Source organism: Lycorma delicatula, chromosome 13 (assembly GCF_047948215.1).
Source record: "Lycorma delicatula isolate Av1 chromosome 13, ASM4794821v1, whole genome shotgun sequence".
In the NCBI taxonomy this organism is placed as follows: domain Eukaryota; kingdom Metazoa; phylum Arthropoda; class Insecta; order Hemiptera; family Fulgoridae; genus Lycorma; species Lycorma delicatula.
Window position 1 is genome coordinate 2,849,904 of NC_134467.1, and position 24,990 is coordinate 2,874,893.

At 31.9% G+C, this 24,990-nt stretch overlaps 1 protein-coding gene across 3 annotated transcripts; it reads right to left on the reverse strand.

Annotated features, from left to right (window-relative positions):
* Nucleotides 1–316: 316 nt before the first annotated feature.
* On the reverse strand, nucleotides 317–24,744 carry LOC142333854 (uncharacterized). Of its 3 annotated transcripts, none has more exons than XM_075381415.1 (4): nucleotides 24,560–24,744; nucleotides 18,411–18,572; nucleotides 6,821–6,961; nucleotides 317–3,246 (listed from the first exon to the last, which is right to left on the reverse strand). In XM_075381415.1, the coding sequence occupies exons 1-4, from the start codon at nucleotides 24,578–24,580 to the stop codon at nucleotides 2,347–2,349; spliced, it is 1,224 nt and encodes a 407-aa protein (XP_075237530.1). In that variant the 5' UTR covers nucleotides 24,581–24,744; the 3' UTR covers nucleotides 317–2,346. The 3 variants fall into 3 exon arrangements, with proteins under 3 accessions (XP_075237530.1, XP_075237532.1, XP_075237531.1); XM_075381417.1 differs by having other exon boundaries at nucleotides 24,556–24,744; XM_075381416.1 differs by having other exon boundaries at nucleotides 24,416–24,744.
* Between the last annotated feature and the right edge of the window lie 246 nt (nucleotides 24,745–24,990).

Below are 24,990 nucleotides of genomic sequence, written 5' to 3' on the forward strand. Positions count from 1 at the left end.
TCCATTAAAAATTGAGATATATCACAAAATATTGTATTTATGTTTAGAATTCACCTTACACTATCTGTATACAGAATATAAGAAATATCTATGACAACTAATTCTATTGAGAAAAAACCATATTACTTATACATCATGTCTATTCATATTTATTGATAATATAATTTAATTACACAGAAACACATGACAAACGTATCGTATAGTGAATTATCTAAATCGATCACAGAATCTTCTTGTACTCGTATTTTACAGCTTACCTAAATTAGTTGATTTGGGTAATGTTATTAAATAAAATACACTAGAATGTTCATGATAACATGTTTATTCACACAATATATACATCTATGAGATACATTAATAAAATTACAAATAAATAATTTTATTTAAATAAATAAATAATCGACATACCTATTTTAATGGTTAGCTTAATCAGTTGTAAATACTATTTAAGTTGCTTTACGATAACCATCAATTTTTAGATTTAATAATGACTGATAATCCAATGCCTGACAAAAGTTTTTTACTTAAAAAAACAATGAACCCATCGATTTATAAAGCTCATTATATAAATCAATAAGTTTTGTACTAAGATAACGCCTATGTTTCATCGATAGTTTTGCTTATTATGTTTATAACATTGATTTTTACAATAGCGCATAAATTAAACGGCAAATAGATCTTTCTGTTTATTTGTGATTACACCGCTTTACTACACCCGTACTTATTCAGTCATGTTTTATAAAGTATACCTAGTAAAGTTAGGATGAATCCTGCACTAGCCAGTTTTTGGACACATGGTGGGAGTACGCAAGCAAAAGGGATAATGAAACAGAAGACAGAAGGAGAGTATATCTTATCTAACACTTATATGTTGACCATCTTATCCCTTATTTTATTTATAAAGTTTTACTTCTTAAGGCATCATGTGCTAACATCCAAACTATGTTGAGTAGCCTCGATAATGATTTCATCAATATCACCATCATAATGGGCAGAACGGTCATGGTGAGAACTAATGCTTGGAAGTGTAACAGTTTTTTGTAGCGTATGGAATGTTCCGCTTATTGTTTTAGGATTTGGAATTCCACGGTTACGAAAACGTCTTTGATATTCCACAGTAGCGTTTTCATCACACTGCCCTAAGATAATTACTGTGTTGACATATTCCTCAGTTGCAAATCACAAAGGCTTTGCTAGAGTATGACACCGATCAAACCACACATATACAAACACACTAAATCAAATTTCACTGTACTGGCAACAATTCACAGCAGTAACACAGAATATGCAATGCACTGATGACAAAACATAAAATGTATTGTTGGCCAGCTGATTTCTATGTTACCAACTAACTTACAAAATCATAATTTATTAAATTTTTAATTTGACAGTGAATTCGAGAAAGATACATAAACTTTATTGTCTGAATAACATTACTAGTGTTTTTTTATTTTATTTTTAATACATTTATATAATTAATTAATTTTTTATATAGTAAATTTTTTATATCAATATTTTGTATAACTCCACTTTGCAGAAAAGCAAAGCTAGTGATGCTTTGTTCGTGTAATCTCTTCGTTTTCATATGGTTAAGAGTTATTAATAAAATCAATTTCTTGAACTTTTGTTTTTTATTGGGCTATTTTACATCCGCTTATTCAGAATTAAATTCTCTATCAGTTTTGATAATAAATTTTACGCATTTATTAGTAATTTAGCAAAGTTTTTGTATTACAAACATAAATGAAACAGGTTTTTTAACAACAAATGTTTTTGTTTTGTGTCTGATATTATGAAAACTACAGCACAGATGGTTCTGGAACCCTGTTTGAATCTATTATATAAGGTCAAAAACCATAAAAAAAACTACCAAGTTCACCCCTTAATTTGGATTCCTAGAATTTCAGTAGGATTTTATTTCATTCTTTGCCCAGGGATCATGGCGAAATCTTTCGCTAGTTGTAATTTGCTAACAGAACATTTCCAGACCGATGTTTATATGAACTTTTCTCATTATTTTTGCTATTAGCATGAGCTCACAAAGTACCAGTAACGCTACATGAATCACTCTGTATATACTTATTTAATAAATAATTGAACATGTAACTTGTATGCAGTGAGAAGAAAGAAAGATTACAACAACCTAAGGGCACTAATCCCTGAACTCTCAAAATTGAAAATCCCAAAATTGAAAAATAATACATATGATAACAAAATACAAACCAAGCATTAAGTATCATTGAAATCTGTCATTATTTACAGAAATATTATTTTAAGAATTGTTTTCGGTACAAGTAATTTTCTACGATTGAGTTTATATTAAAATAATTCATTATCAGATAACATTCAAATTTTTTTTTCATTACAAACATTCTTAATATGTCGAGTTAAATGTCCTTTTTTATTAAATGATTTCTGACAAATACTGCAAACAAATCTTTTCTCGTTCATATGAAAATCAATATGTTCTAATAAATTATTTTTATATTTAAAAGATTTAAGACAAATGTTACAAACATGTAATTTTTCATTAGTGTGAAGTTTACGATGCGAATGTAAAATATTTGAAGTATTAAACGATTTTTTACAAATATCGCATTCATATTTTCTTTTATTAGCATGAATATTACTATGTTGTCGTAAACTACTTATATCGTAAAACATCTTATTACAAACATTACACACATATTTTTTCTCATAAGTATGTAAATTAAGGTGCCTTTTCCATGAATTTCTAATATTAAAAGACTTTTGACAAAAATTGCAAGTGTAACTTTTTTCATGGGTATGAATATTAAGATGCCTATTCCAAGAACTTCTACAATTGAACCCTTTTTGACAAACATTACAAACATATTTTCGTTCATTCATATGAATATTAATGTGCTGCGTTAAATGATTTCTTCGCTTAAATGTTTTTCCGCAGTACTCGCATTTAAATTTTCTGTCATTATTAATGTTAGATTCTGTTACATTATTGTTAACACTGATTTTGTTACAATTATCACTAAGATTACAATCATGTTTAATAAAATCGTTATGATTTTCAAATTTATTTAAACATATATCACAATTTTTAATATCATCTATTGCTGAAGGAGATGTCACATTATAACAATCATCGCATATTTGTTTTAGAACACGATCACATTTAAAGTAATGTTTAAAGTTTTTACATATTTGACACATTTTAGATACACTTCCTAAACTTTCATCGACTGTATCATTCAGCTTTGTTTGGGTATCCTGTAACATAATACAAGAAATAAACTTTAACTTTTTATAAACTTTGTACTAAGTGCAAATATGGTAATTGTAACAAGGTGATTTGATAATCGGTTACAGGTCATTTCCAAAAAGTGGCATGGACATCTTAAAGAATAACAAGTTTAATAGAAAAAGTGAAGAGTTGCTTTCTTTACAAATCTAATATATATATATATGGTTACACATCAGCATTCAGGCTCATCAAAATCAAAATGCAAATGATATTCAACTCTATAAATGACACTTTCACTCTACAGTCTCAGCAGTCCCTGCTGATGAACAGGATTAATTAAATATCATTACCCTTAGAAAAATTAACTTCATTGCCTGTTTCACCTCAAATGCTTTACTTGACCGTAAGGCTACATAGTTTATAGCAACAAAAATCATGTGTCCCTTTCTGTAGAGAAACAACACATTATACACTGCTTCAACTCAATAAAAAGCAGTTTTATTCTACATTTTACAAACAACAAGCGACATCTACAGGGCAGGTAGGAAATCCCTTTAAGCTAGTTATGAAATTATTAGGATAGGTGCAGCTTTCCTTGTATGGATCTAAAACGTCTGTCTGGGTTATACCGTTCAAACCACATGTATGTGTCTCCATGTCCAGTTGTTCATTTGCAACAGCGTATAAGAGGTGATTTTTTTCAAATGTCGACTGAACTGAATGTCTTGGAGCTGTTCAATGTTGAAGTATCTGCATTTTTGGATCTGTTCTTTTACAAAACCCCCAAGTGCATGGCCAGGTGTGGTGAAATCAGGGCTTCTTGCTAGCCAAGACAATGGAATCAGCAATTCTTCTGACCCATGTCCAATCCAGCGGACGTGGAAATTTTAAGGAAAATTTCATCGAGGCCTCTGCGGATATCCAAAACAAAATGTGTTGGAGCACTGTCTTGCTGAAACGTAAAGATGTGTGAGCCCTTTTGCCATTAATTCTGGAAGCAACAACTAGTCAATCATTCTCAGATAACTATGTCAAAAAAATAAGGGGCAAGATGTTCAGCTGTCATCCTAACCCAAATCTTAACATGAGGGATTGGTGTTTAATTTCCACAAAAAGTGATGATTGTCTTTCACCCAGAAAAAAGATTTCAGTTATGAGAGCTTCAATAAATTGCACACTTCTAAGAACATGATGTTCTTTTTATTATTTGCTCTCGGAATGTGTTCAAGTAATAACCGACACGTAAAAACACGATCAAGGTCATTGTCACTTGACTCATTAACTTTGGCAGGACGAAACACTTAACTTTCAAGTCCTTCCACAAGTATGGTCTCACATTCTCAATCTTGAAATGCCTAATTCTAAAGAATGTTTGCGCATTAACTTCATCAGTAATTGTTGAATCGATGCCTCAACAGCAGCACACATCTCGGCTTGAGTGCTTGGCCTCCCTCTACATGACACATCAAAACGGCAAAAGCCGTCTTTTCCCACACCAGGAATGTTTTGCTGTGATGGTGACAATTTCCCAAAATTTACACAGAAGTCAATCATAATGTTCTCTAGTGTTTCACCAGTATGTGGACATTCGTGGAACCATACACAAGCTAACAAACTCTTTGACAGTGAATGCACTCGTACCCGCCATCGTTCCACAGTTCACTACAACTAACCATGATTAAACACGCTTGACAACACACCTTTTCCAGCAGCAATGAGCAATGTCAGCGTGAGAATTAAGCTGGATTTATTATAGTATAAAGGGACTTCCAGCCCACCCGTACATTTAAAAGAAGAATTTTTCAAGAGCAGTAAAGGAAAAAAAATTATTTTTTATACGATGTTAAAAATTTTTTCTGCATTATAATTTGCAGTTTATCTGAAGAAAATCTTTAATACACAATCGTTTAATACAAAATATAAAACAGTAAAGTAATGAAACTATTGATGAAGCAAAATCAACATAACGATTAACTTAGAAATTAAATACATTTAGTTTAAATTATTTTTACATTTGGTTTATTATTTTTGTGTATATAAAAATTAGTATAAAAAAATATATATAAAACACTTCAAATAGTTAGAAACAAGCATTTTTCCTTCCCCGAGGAAAGAATAAGCCACTATTATGATTTGTGCAAAGCTTATAAAGTAATTAGTTGCATTTAATCCGGCTTAGCCGTTAAATTCAAACTTCCAATGATATCTTTTCTTATGGCCAATCTCATTAACATCAGAAAGCACAATATGATAAACTATATTTATCATATTTATATATGATAAATATTGTCAGTACTAGGCAAATATTCTAAAATATATTCTGTTGTTTTTTCATACACCAGGTGGTACTTGCAACCTCCATAATTAAATAAATTAAATGAATAATTTGCTCATTAAATAAATAAGCGTGAAGGGAGTTTAAAACAATTTACTTCATTTCACATACGAATAAGAAGGTCTAACTAAATCATTTTTACATAGATTTTCTCACGATTAAATTTTCTACAAAATTTTATTCCAAAATGTTCACTTTCAAATTACCCAAGTTATCGTATGTCAACCCTAAAAAACATTTGTTGTTACACCAATTTTTGTATTTTACAAAACTTTTCTTAGAAATTACTAGAGATACAGAGTATCTCTAGTATATGTTTTGTTCCACTTTTCAGGTCATAATACATATAAAACTGTAAAACTGATCTCTTACTTTAATTAAGTTCAATGAGTTTTAGTCCGGCTTCATCAAGGCAAAATTTTTCAGACACTATAACACGAAAAAGAAGTATTTACAGACCTGAGTTAATATGAACTTTTTATTATTTTCATTTTTAGAAAATGTCCTAAAATTATTTCCGTTTCACTGTTAGATGACTGCATATACGAATAAAATCTGAAATTATATGTTTTCCTGTTTTAGAAAAAATGGGGAAAAAAAGAAAAAAGTATAAAAAATTAATTCTTCTTTTACCAATTTACTTAAGAAATATAGTTTTAAATAATTGAAAATACCAAAAATGAAAGAAGATCTGCACTACAATATGGTAAAAAACACATGATATCGGTTTTAACATTTCATACTTGAAAGAAAGTTATAAAGCATAGTATGGTACCATATGAATTTACCAGTAAAAAAAAAGAAGTTAAAAATAATGCCATCAAAAGAAAATGTGATGCAATTGGTTTTCATGGTTTCTTGGTTCTAACTTACATTTTTATTCTCTTTTAACTTTGATGATTAATACATCATTTCAACTGCTAGGGTACTACTCAAGATGTTTCAATAGTTGTAGAACTAAAGTATCATACAGGGCAATTAAGTATCCATCTAATATATCAAATTCAATACTAATTATATTAAAATCAATACAGCTTTAATGGGGCTAGAGAGCGATTAGAAAATAAGCACACAACCTCAATGCAATAATCTTTTCAAGTTAAAAAAGTAAAAAACACACATTAAGATCTAAAAAATTATACTACATAACCTTATGTTAACGTTAACATACTTTAGCGATGAATCTGACAGAAAAATAACATAATTTTCTGTCAGATTCATTGCTAAAGTATGATTATTAAAAATAAATTTCACACTTTACTTACACATTCAGTTAATATGTCATTTTCTGTTTTAATGCAATGAAGTGATATAACATCTTTTTTCTCGACCTTATTAAAATTAGTAGAATGTACTGCATCATCATTATTATTTACTAAGGTTTTATGACGTGGTACATCGATTCTCTGAAACAAAAAATTTATTTATTTATTTCCTAATATAAAGGGAAAATAAATAACCCTCCCTGTTTATACTTCTCTTGAAATTAAATATTCATATTAAAAAATTAAGTTAAATAAATGAATTTATAACAATAGAAAAGATATGCCATTCATGAATACATACACAAAATTAATTTTTTGAAAATCACATCGAGGTAAACTACGTTTCTGCAAAGACATTTCTGCAGTCTCATAGTGAAACTGGACATTTCAATGCAACATTTCAACAGGAATTTCAGCAATTGCTATTCAGATTTTAGCTTTTAGTTCTTCTGTCATCGTAGGTCAACCGCAGTACATTGTACACTTTGCTTTTAAAGTGACCCCCCATAAGAAATCACACACCAACAAATCAGGAGTCCTGGAAGGACGTGGAATGTTGCTGTTTCTCAAAATTATAAGGTTACTAAATGATAAGCAGCCATCGATATTCAAGCTGAGTGCGATGTTTTTTTTTTTTTTTTTTTTTTTTTTATGGGCGAAAAACGGTTGAACGTTATCATCGCCCGGAAAATAAATAAATAGATAAATAAATACATAAATAAATAAATAAAAATAATTTTAGGTTTTTAGATAAAATTAAAACTTAAAACTACTATCACAGAAACAAAATCCGGAATGGGTGTAAAAGGTCCATTCTCGGATAACTAAAACACTAATATGTAACTTAAAACTCTGTTAAAAACTATCATATTAAAAATAAATAAAACTTAAAGCTATGTTAAAAACTATCACATTAAAAATAAATAAAACTTAAAACTATGTTAAAAACTATCATTAAAAATAAATAAAACTTAAAACTAAAAAAGGAGATAAAACTTAAAACTAATATCACAAAAATCTTATAACTAATATCACAGACGAATTTAAAAAACATACAAAAAAAAAACAAAAAAATCCGATAGAGAGTGTAAAAGGCTCCCTACTCGGATAACAAAACAATACATAGGACAATACATACAATTACTAAAGAATACATACTTATTAAATTTTTTGCATTAACCCTATACTACGTAAAAATATAAACATGCGGTTTAAAACCTCCTTATCGTCACGCAAGATACCACGGATGTTACTAGGAATTTTAAATTTACGACGCAATGCCGCATAACATATGCAGTCCACGAGTATGTGGCGCACAGTCACGCGGCAGTTGCATCTTGCGCATAGAGGTGGTTGTCCTCTTGTAAACAGGTACTCGTGTGTGACTCTCGTGTGTCCTATCCGCAATCGACAGAGTACTACTTCCTCACGCCGGGGTTTTCTGTATGAGGAGTTCCATGGTAACACAGAATCTTTAATCTGACGGAGTTTATTATCAACGGTAGCTGTCCAATCACCTTGCCACCTTGTTCTTAATAATTGTTTTACATAGTTAATGAAATCAGAAGTAGCAACTCGGGTGGTGAAAGGAGGCTGGTTACATGCTTCTTTGGCAGCGGAATCTGCATGTTCATTACCTGGAATCCCTACGTGGCTAGGGACCCAGCAAAAACTTAATTCTGTGTTGCGATTATTCAACTCAGCGATTGCGTTGTAAATTTCAATGACGATAGGATGTTTGGAATAAAAGTTCTTTAAGGCTTGGAGAGCACTACACGAGTCACTGCAAATAAGAATCTTTCTATATTTAGGGTTAATGATGTTTAGAGCCTTATTTATAGCATATAGTTCAGCGGTAAACACACTCGTAATACTGGGGAGACCAAACATATAAGTTCTCTCATTGACAACAAAAGCACACCCAACCGTATCGTTTTGTTTCGATCCATCAGTGTATACAACCGCGTCTGGTTTCGCCTTGGAGAGAACACATTGAAACATCTGCTGAAAGACGATAGATGGTGTTGATTGTTTATTACATGTAGTCAGGTCAAAATTAAAATTTATGAGGTTTATTCCCCATGGAGGATATGAGCAAGGGTACATAGGAAAGAATGACGGTGTGTCAACATTTATATGCTGCAGCAGACGCCAGGTACGGATACCTACAGGTGCAGTACGTCGTGGATGATCCTCATACTTTCCTAGATTAGGATTTTTAAGGACTGACTCAAGAACCGGGTGATTTGGCTGTCCTCTGAGACGAGCAAAATAAGATAATAAGAGCTGGTCTCGTCTATCCCAAAGTGATGGTTCACCACAGTCTACAAGTAAGCTTGCGACAGGACTTGATCTAAACGCGCCTGTAGCAAGCCGAAGGAAAGCATGATGTACACTATCCAGCATTTTAAGCACGGTTTGACGAGCTGATGAGTAGGCCACACAACCGTAATCTAAACGGGAGCGAACAAAGGAATAGTAAAAATGTATCATACATGATCTATCGGCTCCCCACTTGGTGTTAGTAAGGACTCGCATCATGTCTAAAATTTTGGAACATTTTGTTTTCAATTCTTTTAAATGTTTGACCCAAGTAAGACGACTATCAAAAATTAAACCTAAAAACTTAACGTAATTAGAGATAGTAATAGTCTCACCGTTCAGAAAAATTTGCGGAATAGAAGGGTTTCGTAGCCGAGAAAAAACTACACATTTTGTTTTTTCGGATGAAAATGTGAAACCAGTAATCCTGGACCAAGCTTCAAGGTGATATATAGTGTTCTGCAGTAGTCTCTCTGCTGTGGGTGCCGAACGGCTTGCAATGTAGATAGCAAAGTCGTCAGCGAATAGAGAGCATGAGACAGGAGCCTGAACACATTTGGTAATATCATTTATGGCTACAGAAAATAAGGTGGCACTTAATACACTACCTTGGGGCACTCCATTCTCTAAGATGACACTATCTGAGAGCGAATCATCTACACGAACACGAGCCGTTCGGTGATTTATGAATCCCCGGATAAAAGCAAGCATATTGCCCTTGATTCCCCATTTTTGGAGAGTGTTAAGAATACCACGTCGCCAGGCTGTATCATACGCCTTTTTTATATCAAAGAAGATAGCGACGAGGTGTTGCCGATTGAGGAAAGCGTTTTGTATGGCTGTTTCTAGTGACACTAAATGGTCAATGGAAGATCGTCCTTGTCGAAAACCACACTGTTCTGGAGATAGAAAGCCATGTTTCTCCAAGTACCATGTAAGTCTGCGGTTTACCATTCTCTCCATTATTTTACACAAAACGCTTGTTAATGAAATAGGGCGATAGCTTGAGGGGTTCTTCTGGTCTTTACCAGGTTTTAGTACTGGTATAATAAATGCTTCTGACCAGCCGGGTGGGAAGACTTGTTCGGAGAATAAACCGTTGAAAATATTCAAAAGTTGTTGTAGTGCCAAATTAGGAAGGTGTGAAAGCATGGAAAGGCGAATGTTGTCCGGTCCAGGGGAAGTGTCCCGTGAATTTTTAAGTGCATGTAACAATTCTTTAAATACGAATGGAGTGTTTAATTCACCAACCGAATCACCAATGTTTAACGACAACACCTCCATTTGTATCTTGTACCGTTGAAAATCGTAATTATATGATGAGGTGAGAGACACCGAGCGGAAAGATTTTGCTAGACTATTTGCCACTTCCGAGGATGATGAAAGGAGTTCTCCTTCATCAATAAGACCAAGAATAGATTGTTTCGGTGATCCGAAGATTGCACGAATTTTCTTCCATACAGTAGACGTGGAAGTAGTGCGCGAGATAGTGCTCACGTATTTCGTCCATGAATTCCTCTTAGCGTCCAAGAATACTCGACGGCACACCGCTCTAGCCCTGCGGTATAAATTTAGATGTTCTGTTGTGGGCCTACGATTAAATTTACGTAGTGCCTGCCGTCGATTCCTAATAGCAATTTTGCATTCATCGTTCCACCATGGAACGAAAGGACGTCTAGGATTACCCGATGTTTGTGGGATATACCTGTTGGCATTCTTAAGTATCATGGACGTAAAAGAAGAATATTGGTCGAGGATGTTCGCTCCATCGTCATACTGAGATTGGAATGCTTTACAGTATCCGTTCCAATCTGCCTTTTCAACAATCCATCTCCGTGGCATTCTTTTAATCTCGCAGTCTACACCGAAACTAATAATAATTGGTCTATGATCACTGCCGTGATAGTCATCACAAATCGACCAATTAAAATGAGGGAGTACATTCGGTGAGCATATGGAAAGATCAAGGTTAGATACAGCACCAGTTGATAAGGACATAAATGTGTGTGATCCATTATTCAGTAGGCAAAGGTCAAAATCTTGTCTCAATCTGTTTATCATATTTCCTCGAGTGGAGCAGAAGGTTGAGCCCCAGGAAATATGATGGGCATTGAAGTCTCCTACTATTAACGATGGAGATGGTATTTGTGTAAGGAGATTTGAGACGTCTAAAGCACTGAACACAGTGTTCGGTGAGAGATACAGATTGCAGATATGCAATTTGAAGGGAATAGTGACCTTTACTGCAATAGCAGGAATGACAGTGGTTAGTTGAATTCTTGTAGCTGACACCCCATTCTTCATGAAAATCGCTACTCCACCACTCTCCCTACTGTCTACTAGGCAGTCGTATCTCTCGCAGAAGTATCCTCTAAATGTAATTCGGTCATGTTGTAGGAGGTGAGTTTCCTGGAAACACATGATTAGTGGATCATGTGTGTGCGCCAGTACTCTAATATCTTCAATGCGGGACCGAATACCTCTAACATTCCACTGAATAATGTTCATAAGTGTAAAAAGCAAATAAAAAAATGAATTTCGGAAACTAAATAAAAATTAGTTGTACGTGATTCGGTTTTTCTTTTTTGAATTTTTTATTTTAAAGAACTCCGATGCCCTAGGGTCGGGTGGTTCTTCAACCATATCCTCCAGTATATGAGGAGATGGTGGAGGAGATTTATTTGAATGGGATGCTGAAGTTGACATCCCAGAAGAGATAGTTACATGGGTTCCCTTTATGGGGAGCTTATTAGGTGGCTTACTGCCAGCTGTGATAGTCGCTATTCGTGGCGGTACGATTTTGGGAATAGGAACTTTCGTATGTATCATACTGTTTGATTCACTAGCTGCGATGGAGGACTTTTTATTCATTTTTGTCAGCTCTGAGATAGTGGCTGTAAGTGAAGCTACTTGTTCAGATAGCATCTGAACAAGTTTTTTAAGCTCATTGCAGGATCCGCACTGCTGATTATTAGCATTTGTAGGAATTTGTTTAGTTGTAGCGGTGGCAAAAGATACGTCTGGTTTAACCAGGTTCCGTGAGTTGTTTATCTTTTTATATTCTCTACGTGCAGCCGGAAAAGATAGTTTTTGCTCCGTACAGATTTTGAGAATTGCCTTTTCTTCTTTAAAAGTTGGGCAATCTCGGGAGCGGGCTGTATGTGGACCACTGCAGTTTGCACATTTTTCACTTTCTTCGCAGTTAGTGTCGTTGTGACCTTCTTTACCACATCGAGCACAGATCTCTGTTTTTGTACAAGATGTTGTAGTATGACCAAAACCTTGGCATCTGAAACATCGCCGTGGGTTGGGTATGAATGGTCGTACCCGAACCGAGAGGTAACCCACTTTAATCTTCTCTGGTGGAACAGGGAGATTGAATGTTAATATAAGAGACGGTGTCGGTTCTTCTGTTCCGTTCTGCCGTTTCATTATACGTTTTACTTCAACAACATCTTGGTGGCAAAGCTCATCGACTATTTCAGAGATATCTATATCTAGAAGGTCTCTACAAAAGATTACACCCCGGCTCGTATTTAACGTTTTGTGGCATTCTGCACTTATATTTATGCCACCCATATTACGGAGCCGTAAGATAGATCGACTCTGTTCATCGTTGAATGTTTCAACCAGAATCGATCCGTCACGTAATTTCCTGATATTCTTAGGGGAGCCACTTACACCTGTTATGGTTTTGTAAATTAAGAAAGGTGAAACCTTTTGAAGGGAGCCACCTTCCTGACTATTTCTGAGTACAATGAATCTGATATTTTTATATTTTGATTTTAAGAAATTCTGTACAGTAGGACTTTTATCCTCGTCAGACGAAGCTGATCGAGGTCTCTTCGCAAGACTTAAATTGGTGGTTTTTTCAGATGGACCACCAACCATCATAGTGTTTATTATTGGAACAGAAATTTTGGTCCCACGAGTACCGGCGAAAAATGGACCACTCCAGCAGAGCGCACGCGTACTGGAGCTAGAGCTAAATACAACTGGGTTCGCCCTGGTGCCCAGAGGACATCGTTCGAGACTCACTACGTAGAGCCATTCACCCATCGGCACGATTTGTTCCCACCTTGGGTTACGGTTGCGTTTCGTAAGATGTCGCAACACCACCGAGTGTAAATGTAAGAAATATCAGTGTAGGTTGTTGTTGTGTAATTGTGTATGTGTGTATGTTGTAATTTATGTAGTGTTCTTGGTGTAGTATATGTGTAAAATGTAAAGTGTTCCGCAGCTCATTGTATAGTGGGAAGAAAAGCTGCGGAGGCTAGGCCTCCGCAGCTTTAAAAGTCTTAAAGAATAAGACTCCCCGTCGGGGGAGTGCGATGTTGATCCGTCTTGTTGAAACTAAGCATTGTCGTTAATTTGTTTAAAGTTTTTCAGCACAGTAACATATTGACCTGATGCTGAAAAACTTTATGGACTTTAATGGACTTTTTATGACTCCAGCTAAAATATTCTCTATATTTTCTGGCCTATAAATAGCATCCTAGATTAAACTGGCAGCAAAATTCTCTGTGCACACTCTCTACACTGTCATTATTTTTATAAAAAGCTTTGATGACAAAACACTACTCGCACACTACTCAAATTCATGATTCACGATAACTAAACGGCAAGATGACTATACTCTACAATGGCAAGATGACAGCAAGCTTCTATAGTTACTCAGTGCTGACACTTACCTAAGGCTACTGACACAAATTTAAAAATTTCCCCATTTCCCTGAATCACTGTACCTGTGATGTAACAGAGATTGACCTTTACTATCATATAAATTACATTTTAGCCTATATTTTATATTGGTAAATTGTACATGGCTTGAAAAAATGATAACAACAATTATGTATTAATTATTTGTTAATCTTGTACCAAGAGATCTAATATTGAACCGCTTGAGTGATTCAATAGTAATAATGAGTGCATTCATTAGAAATGAAGTTCTACTTCATTAGAAAAGAAGTAAACTTTTCTATGGCATTTCTAATATATATATGCAATTTATACATGTACAAAAGTGAAAGCCTTGACTGACTTGCTCATTAATTTTCCCATCTATCAAGTAGCTAGAAAAATAAAATTTGACAAAGTTATTCCCAAATTAGTATCCAGAGAGTGTAAAAACAGTATATTAACAAACAATTAAAAAATAATTAAATAAAATACAGATTGAAAAGGGGTGTTCAAATCAGAAGGGCATGAAACTTGAAAATTGGTATATTCCTAAGAAAAGTTATTTTTTTTCAAAAGGATTTTACTTCACTCATCCCAAATGATATAAATAAGGCTCTCTCTTTTTCTGTTCAGCTTTTGGAACCATCGTAAGGTATTACTTCAAAGGATGATAAGTATGAATGTAAATTAAGTGTAGTCTTGTACAGTCTCAGGTTGGCTGTTGGTCCTGACCCACTGGGTTGGTCTAGTGGTTAACGTATCATCGCAGATCAGCTGATTTTGAAGTTGAGAGTTCTAAGGTTCAAATCCTAGTAAAGGCAGTTACTTTTATATGGATTTGAATACTACATCATGGATACCGGTATTCTTTGGTGGTTGGTTTCAATTAACCACACATCTCAGGAATGGTCGACCTGAGACTGTACAAGACAATACTTCATTTATATTCATACATATCATCCTCAGAAGTAATACCTTATAGTGGTTCCAGAGGCTTAATAGAAAAGAAAGAAAAACTGAAGAAGGTCAACTGTTCCTGAGATGTGTGGTTAATTGAAACCTGAATGCCAACGAAAACCGGTATCCAAGATCTAATATTCAAATCTGTATAAAAGTAACTGCCTTTACTAGGATTTGAACCTTAGAATTCTCAACTTTGAAATCAGCTGATTTATGATGAGTTCACCACTACACCAACCCAGTGGCATTATAAAAAAAAAGGCTGCAAACAATTAAGGAAAAGCACTCACAGACTTACTTATCACCTGTAATTTCATTTTTCAAATAATTAAAATATAAAAATTTGGCACATTATTTTCTTTTAACTAGGAAAAATTAGCAAGAATTAATAGTAAAAGGTTAAACTTGGCATTTATAAAGCTAGAAAAGGCATTCAATAGACTGTAATAAAATGTTTAGCATTTTAAAAAAATTAGGGTTTAAACAGAGATAGAAGAACAATTGCTAACATTTACAGGAACCAAACGGCAACAGTAATAATTGAAGAATATAAGTAAGAAGCCGTAATAAGAAAGGGAGTCTGACAAGGATGTTCCCTATCCCTGTTACTTTTTCATCTTTACATGGAACTAGCAGTTAATGATGTTAAAGAACAATTTAGATTCGGAGTAACAGTACAAGGTGAAAAGATAAAGAGACTACGGCTTGCTGATGATATAGTAATTCTAGCCAAGAGTAAAAAGGATTTAGAAGAAACAATGAATGGCATGGATGAAGAACATGCAAGAATTATCGCATGAAAATAAACAAGAACAAAACAAAAGTAATGAAATGTAGTAGAAATATCAAAGATGGAGTGCTGAATGTGAAAAAAGGAGGAGAAAAGATTATGGAGGTAGAAGAATTTTGTTATTTGCGAAGTAGAATTACTAAAGATGGACGAAGCAGGAGCAATATAAAATGCCGAATAGCACAGGCAAACGAGCCTTAGGTCAGAAATATAATTTGTTTAAATCAAAAATTAATTTAAACGTCAGGAAAAGATTTTTGAGAGTATACGTTTGGAGTGTTGCTTTATATGGAAGTGAAACTTCCATATAATCAATCGGAGTGTCTGAGAAGAAAAGATTAGAAGCTTTTGAAATGCGATGCTATAAGAGAATGTTAAAAATCAGATGGGTGGATAAAGTGACAAATGAAGAGGTGTTGCGGCAAATAGATGAAGAAAGAAGCATTTCGAAAAATATAGCTAAACGAAGAGACAGACTTATAGGCCACATATTAAGGCATCCTGGAATAGTAGCTTTAATATTGGAAGGACAGGTAGAAGGAAAAAAATGTGTAGGCAGGCCACGTTTGGAATATGTAAAACAAATTGTTAGGGATGTAGGATGTGGGGGGTATACCGAAATGAAACGTTAGAGAGCTGAAAAAAAAAGAAGATGTAATGTTAAACTGATTACAATTGAAAAAGTGTAATGAGACTTAAGATCTTGAAAACTAACATGCATACCGGTTGAAGTACTTAACTACTCCCAAGATGACTTTTTTTATACATATTCCAAGAAGGATAAGCCAACTTTTCAAAACCAGCTGTATCTTCCTTCGATTGAGATGAAACACTACAATTTTTCATGATATTTACTCTAATAAAAATTGTCCTTAATACCAAAGATTAAATGAAATTAAAGTTGTACTTTAATCTCAACTTAATATCCTTACCATTTATGATGACCTTACTGTACATATCTATAAGTAGACCGTATTTTTATTTTTTTTTAAAAATACACCTAGTATTTTAGTTTAATTGTGATGGCAACTAGAATTCAAATCTGAAAGTAACTACAAAAAAAAAATGTCTTCCCTACTATTAATGACCCCTTGTTGTTTTAGCATCAATGGTAGCACAGATATGCTATTGCATATAGAAAAAAAATCGGTAAAAGCTTGATAAGAACAGCATAAAAAAATACACTCTTTTATTTTTCTTTTGGTCAATGAATTAATTCACTATAAAAGCTAGAACATGAGAATATGAAAATGGAAATTTTGTAGTGTAAAAATTACATACCTTCAGATGAAAAGCCAAGTTTCTATCGTTCCACTGCAGAGGTCAATGGAATTTTAAGATTTAATTTATTTTAAATTAATTAAAATGAAAACATAGATAGTAAATATAAAAATAGCTCTAAAATGAATTACAATTCGGAAGGCATTAATGAAAATTATTTGAATTCATATTTATAACCCGCCAGGTAAGTCTAGGGGATAACTTATTGCAAAATCAAATGATTTTCAAAGTAAAGAGTTCTAAAGGTTTGAGTCCTTGTAAAGGCAAGGATTTGAATGGTTCACTGTGGATACCAGTGTTTTTTTGGCGGATGGGTTTCAATTAACCACACATCTCAGAAGTAGTTGATCTGAGTCTGTTCCAGACTACATGCTTACTGGTACATTTATACTTAGATTGCAGCTACATCAGGCCTGGCAAGCTGGTAGCAGTAATTGCATTCACCTATATACACATCCACACCCGGCAATAGCTGGAAAACCACTTGGAGAAAACGATATTTGAGTACATATTTATGTGTACATGTTGAATGGGATGCAGAAATTCAAATTAAAAAAAGAAATATTAATCAGTATTACCTAAAAATTCATCGACAGAATAAAATCTTTTACTTGAAATTAACGAGAAGACTTTTTTAAAAGGTTTGATAATTTATCAAAAACAGGAAAGGAAGGATAATAAGGAATACCCTTTCTTGTAAGCCGAGGTAGTGTGTCAAATCACACGAAACATTTCAGTTGTTTGGTTTGATAAAGGTTGGGTTTTATTATTTAATTTTAGCGACTAATCCTTTTAGTAAAGATTGCACTTTAATAAATACAATTGTACAGGTAAGTTAACATTTTTAATTGAACTCGGGAAGGGCAGGAAACATATCGTTTATATTTTCAAACATTATATAAATAGGATAGAACTCTGAAATCAGATCATATGTACATTTCATTCACATCAAATTTAAATTTGACTTTATTGTACACACTGCAAATTGATATACATGTACAAAATGTTTTCTAAGTAAGAGAGAAGCGTAAAAATGTTTAATTAATTTGGTTACGCAAATAACACATTAAACTGGTTTTTTTGTAATCATTTTAATCAAAATTTATGTATTTTAGGTGCCGTTACTGTAATGAACGTACATGTCCACAACTCCTGACAGAAACCATAAATCATTTATTAAAACAGCAGCCATTATCAGATATAAAAAAAGAATTTCACACCAGACTTCTGTGAAGTGGTTTTTTTTTGCCTTCTTCACTGAACTAAAAAACTGTTGTGTATCGCATATGATATTCATTCCAACAAGTCACATCTTAAATTTGATAACTGGCAAAGTCGGTTGATAAAGTTTGACTAGTTCTACAATGAACAATGTAAATTTCAGAGAATGCAAATCTCACTAGTGCCAGTCGCACGTTAGATGCTTTATATACACATCATAGATATGAGAAAAGTTTAAATGAATTAATTTACACTTTTATAAAACAAATATTAGATACGATTTTAGTTTAGATATTTAAATATGAAATAAGTAAATTAAACAGATGATCATAATACCTGGCTTACGAACTCAAATGATACCGCTTCATCTTCTGTCTTAACATGATGCAATGATAGATCATCCATTTGCTTCTGTTCTATTTTATTAATTTTAACATTAATAACCGAATTAAATGTCGTACCATCAACAATCAAATTTTGGATCGTTTCATTCGTTGCCTAAAAAAAAAGCTGATTTAATAAATTTGAAAATAACTACTTAATAATAATTACGCAAACTAATATATATAATCAGTACATTTTAACTAATGAGAAACTGAAGGGTCTTCAAATGTAACTAACTGTGTCTGCAAATAAAAGCACCAGGAACTCGATCAATAAAATATAATTAAATTTGTCTTTTGATGTCAGGGAAACAGATGTCTTTGTTCACAGCTGATTTCCATATTTCATTGTTGGCAATACTTTTTATATCCATAACCACTAAAGATTTTGTTTCTAAGGTGCGACAGCGGTTTTGTTTTAACGCATGAAGTTTGCATTTTTTTAGTTGTGGTGGAAACATGTTTAGTTTCCAGACATTGATGTTCCACATTACAATGCTCTGTGAAACTTGATCATAGGTTTCAAGAAGCTGGACATGTCAAATACGCCCGACTTTGAAAGACAATTTGTTCTAACAGAGGAAAAGTAAGATTATATTTCTGATCGCATAGCTCAACGTAAAAGAAACCTATCAGAAAAATGTCCAACAGCCAAAAATCTCTAGTAATGCACGCAGGGCACCGACTAAACATTTAAAACTACACCTGTATAAACATAACTGGGGTGCATCGGTTACACCACACCGATTTTCTTTAATAGGTTGAATATTGCCGATGGTTTTTGGATTTTATAAAAATAAAAATGACATTCTTGATATAACATTTTTTTTTTTCAGATGAAATATGGTTTCATTTATAGGGACATGTCAACAGCTAAAACAATCAGGTATGGACTGCAAATAATCCTCATGAGATCTTGGAATGATCATTACTTGATGAAAAGATTACGTTTTGGTAGGCTATATCATCAAGCGGACGATCATCTGCTTTTCCAGAAAACAGTAAAGTCAGAACAGAACTACAATGAAATCATTTACCTTTTTATTGGTCAAATAAATAATATGAGAAAGAAATTGCTGGATAGTACTTCTTACATGAGCAATGACGCATACCTTTTAATGTTTTGCTAAATTTTCTGTGTGAATCTTTGGGGGTAGGCTCACTTCAATCCAGTAATTAGGTATTTTTAAAATCTGGGCACAAAGATCCCCAAATTTTACAACAGATTTTGATTTATGGGGAGCAATATAGTATGATCCTGATATACCCGATCGATAGAAAAATAACATAACGAAATTTGTAAATGCAATTGCTCCTTTGGTATCTCAATATATATTTTCAAATAATTGGAATGTGTTCAGGCATACCTGGAGGTAATTGGTCGTCTCCATACTGAGCAAAATAAAAATTCATTTTTTGTAAATATTGTTCATTTCTATTTTTTATCTTTTTTATTTGAATATAATATATTAAATTTTGTAAACACTGGTGCACCAACAACTAAATTTGATAAAAAATTTATCTAATGCAATTGCTTGTAATAATCGAAATAATGCAAATAAATGCATAAGATTGCAAATAACTAGATACTACATTAATCTATTTATTCTGCAATAAAACAGAATCTAAGACTATCTGTAATTAATTTAAATAAGAATTAATAACCATCAAGACGAATGTACATGTAACAACTTTTTGACACAAATAATAAACAGCTGAATGAAATACACGCAAACAAAAAAATAAAATTAATTAGTTAATTTAAAATTAATTTTCAATATAAGTAATATTCACTTGTTTTCAATATCAAATAAATCATTTTCATGGTAATACATATTATAACATAAAATTTTGCTTAAAATAATGAAAATTTATAAATTTGAACCTGAAAGGGTGTACCAAAAATCTTAATTGTCAATAACTTTGAATAATTAGAATGTCTAATAACATTAAATTTAAATCCTCACTAGACACATCTAACAGTGTAATCGATTTATAAAGTAATGTATGAAATCAAGTCGATTCATCACATATAAAAATTGCCATCCTTTGTCAAAACTTCCCCCAACATTTATATAATGGCAAAGACATAAGTAAATAAATAATACAGTTTTCATAAAATACACTTCATATATGAAGTGTCGGCAGAAACAGATATCACTTACTTATTAAGGATACGAAAAAAAAAAAAAAAATATTATAAATACTGGTTACTTCGTTGTATATTTCATGTAAAATAAAAATTTATTTTCATTTTTTTTAATGTTTTGTTCAAAGAATCAGAAATCAGAAATCTTTCATTAAAATTCATGTTACTCAAAAGCCTAATGTATCGCAAAAAAGCTATAAGGTGGAAAAAGGAAAACAGGTCATTCAATATCAAACCACCCCATCTAAAATTAAATGGTTGCCTGACCATTTTTGATTTTTATAATTTTTTGTATATTCATTCTCTCATATTTCAAGAGTTGAAACAGATTTTTTTTATTTCTTTATTTATAAAGAAATTGTTATTGGCACATGGTTAAATTTTACAACACCCCGAATACCAATTTCTGCTTTTTGGGGTTCAAGGTTTTCCAAATTTCTCAAAAACTAATTCACTCAGACCTGAAACAAAAAGTATATTCTAATAAAACTAAACTATATTCTACACAAAAATTGTTAATACTGTTATGTACATATAATTTTCCTATACTGTTTATTTATGCCCTAAAACCAGTTCTGAATCAGAACACTTTGAATACAAAAGTTTCAACTTTCGCACAAATATTCTATGTGAAAAGAAGGAACACCGGTTCTAATATTTATACCCCTTCTGGACATAGTTCTAGAGACCCTATTTATGAGTTTTGAAGTCTGATGTCCTCTCCTTTATTTTTAATAAAAGATAAAAAACAGGATTTTCAAAATATACAATTTTTGACACCATATGATTCAGATCAGATGGGATAAGCAATAAAAATCAGAAATTTTATGATTTTAAGTCACATAGAAGTAGAATATACACAGTAGAAATAATATTACATTTAACTTCAGCAAGATAATCTAACATAAAAGTGCAATCACACAGTTTGTTAAAAGAGTTAAATCTTACAATACAGATACTGTTAATATCTAGGATTTTGTGGTTCTTTTATAATAAGAAATAGATTTAAAAATGCTTTTTGAATGGTAAAATAAAAGCAGGTAAGTTAAAAATTAACAAAACTGGGTTAGCAGATTTAATTTGAAACCCCTTGAAAAATAAGAAAATGAGTATGCTAAAAATTACAAAAATGGTTCTGCAACTGCCATTTCGTGAAATGGCATGGATTGTAGTGTAAACTTGTTTGAATTTTCAAAAATATTTTCAGTGAAATAATATGCAATTCTAATTTTTATTTTCTAAAATTCATTTTCAACATAAAAAACAAAAGGAGGGCAGGTTTAAATATTTTATTACTGAATGAGTAAATGTCAAAAAGTCTGTTTTACGTGAACAGGGAGCAGAGTTTACAAACATCAGAAATTGCTATGCCCGGTTAATACCAAAAATGTATTCCACGGTTTTATTATAACAGCTGATATAATTCATCTGTGACCCCGTACTACAAGCAATATAACACACAAATGATGAAAACCTATGTGGCAGAGTGGTACCATCTTGGCCTTTCAGGACATAATAGCCTTGACATGGCATTTATTCATACGCTACAACATTTTTATTCCATATTTTTTTGCCGGTGCAAAAGCTTCAAATTTGTGATGAATTAATTATCAATAATAAATTGTTAATCTGTCCAACATGTACATTTTCTAAACTACTTTAGAATGTAATATATATATATAGATAGGTAACATTAAAATAAACCATCTAAACATTATAATTTACATACATAACTTTTAATTATGTACAACAGTATGTAAGCATCAGTTGCAAACAAAATCCATATCACTTACTGATGAAAATCATGACAACTTACAATAAAATTTTACATTAAATGGCAGTTACCCTGAGACGTTACCCAATTTTTATAAATGAGACCAAAATAAAATTTAACCTATATTTCTAAATTTCACTTGCCAGAACTTTATCTAGTTATCTGCTTGACACGATTCAGTCAAAAACTCAAAATATTACTATACGAAAAATGATGCTGGGAGACATTATCCTTTTTTTAAATTTAATTCTCACCCAATAATTTGGTAAAAAAATAATTTAAATTGGCTCAGTGATTCTTAAACTAATGTCTGTCTGTTGCATAAAAACACATACATACAAACAAAAAATATACCAATTCATACAAAAAAAAAGTCTAAGATAGGGAAATTTAAATGACTAAACTATGTTCTCATAAACAATTTTAATATTGATAATTACTTAGAAAGAAAATTCTTTCTAAGTATGTGAATCTTTTGAATGTGAAAAGTTTAATTGACTTTTCACATTCAAAAGTCAATAATCTTGCAATATGTTGTTATGGTCATTGTGTTAATCATCAATAAAGAAGAAGAGTTCTACCATAGTTTTTAAATTTTATCATCTCTTTGTAGTAATAATAATATTGATAAAGTTTTACTTTTTTTAACATACAAGATGGGAATAAAAATCGGTTATGACACGGATATTAATATTCAAATAACTATATTTCTATACATTCTAAAATTCTAATGGTAATGAATAACTAAATGGTAATGGTAATGACTAAACATAAGCATCAAAAAAAGCAATATGATGCCTTTTACCAGAGTTATGTCCTTCTAAGTTAACACAGTAGCTTTACCAAAAGTTTTATAATTCAATAATCCATAAGTGCAATATTCATTATTTTCATAATTGGTTACTGTATACAATTACTGAATGACCCTAACAATTGGCCAATTTAATATTTAAGGTTAATTAGACGGGATTAGGTTATGTTTGCTCATATCATATGATGTTCAGAAACTTATTTAATTTTTGAAATTTAATCGCATTAACGATTCATTACAATCTATCAATAACTAAAATCGGTCGACACAAATTTCAGTTAAGTATATTTAACAACAATTAAAAAACATTCGATACAGATTATATGAAAAATTACAATAGTGATACTGTTGTGAATATTTACAATCAGTACAGTGAAAACAACATATGCAAATATTGTTGACCTTTGAATGCACTTGATCTTTTTAAATAACTACCTTAATCTTTTACGGGTTTCTTTAAACAAAAAGAATTAATGAAACAACTCTACTAAAATTTATGTAGATATAGAATGCTGATATTCTATAGAATTGAAATATTTTAATACTGGGGCAATGAGTAAAGTGACAACTCCCTTTGGGGCATAACCAAAGAAAAGATCTTCAATTTGTGACTAAGTAATGGTGAGCTGAAAACTGCTGTCAGATTTTTCAATAACTTTTGATCTTTCAGCATAGAAGAAAACATATAAATGTACTTTGCAACTAATGAAACTATGTACAAGCAATGGAGGAGCACATGCAGTTGTAGTAACATTTTATGTGTAAAAATATTAAATTGACTAATGACAAAGAATTTACGTTTATTTTGTATTTAAAGGGACTTTGTGGCCACTCTGTATATTTAGCTACAGCATTGCTTTACCATATTTCTTATAGACTAAATTTTATGAAGTATACTAATTAAATAATATAAATAGAAAAAATTGTAACCTTCAGTCCGGTAAAACTGCTTATATCTATTAAAAAAAAATGAATATAAAAAACTCTATCAATATCAAGATAAAATAAAAATAAAATAACTAAATAAAAATCAACCAACTTGTTGAGAAAAAATTATAATTTACAGTTTAAAAATTTACGCAACTTCATTTTAAAGTTACTGATAAGATTGAAAAAAAAAATTGTAAATTGTAAATCAACGTTTTCGTGAATGCATTATTACCGCCAAATTAAATGGTTAAATTGTAACGAAGAAAATAGGAGATACATAAAATTCTCACAAACCTCGAGGAAATGAATTCATTAAAACAAATAGAAAATATCTTAAATTAATCATAACGTAAACTTCTACGTAGAACATTTTACAAATGAAGTTTATCGCACAACTGAATTAATTTCTGTAATGAAGTACAAATTAACGTTACCTACACTTAACCACTCACTATACATGGCATTCCTAATAGCACGGCTAATTACAATCCAATAAATTAAGTGCACGAATTATCAAAACACAACATTAAAACATAATTCAATATAAACCACGACTTTAAAAACATACTGAAAAACTTTGAACAAACTGAACACTAATAGCGAACATGTGTGTAACGCTCAGTTACTGATTACGCAAATACTACCAACAGCTAAAAAAAAAAAAAAACAAAAAAAACATAAAAATAATAATAATTAACAATGAGAATAATCTGTAGTATAAAAATCATACTTGGATTTTCAGTGATTATTTTTTCATATACATTAATTTAACGGCACGGAAAGAAAATAAAATAATGAATTCATAAAATAAAAACACACTTCATTTTTGTTTAATAATAGTGTAATTGAATAATATATCGTGGATACCG

Bases quoted from the DNA above. Each gene is read 5' to 3' on its own strand.
- LOC142333854 (XM_075381415.1), bottom strand. From the start codon at position 24,580: ATGTATAGTGAGTGGTTAAGT. The intron at 18,573-24,559 runs GTAGGTAACGTT...CTTTTTTTTTAG, and splicing joins TGTATAGTGAGTGGTTAAGT to GCAACGAATGAAACGATCCA. The intron at 3,247-6,820 runs GTAAGTAAAGTG...ATTATGTTACAG, and splicing joins ATGACATATTAACTGAATGT to GATACCCAAACAAAGCTGAA.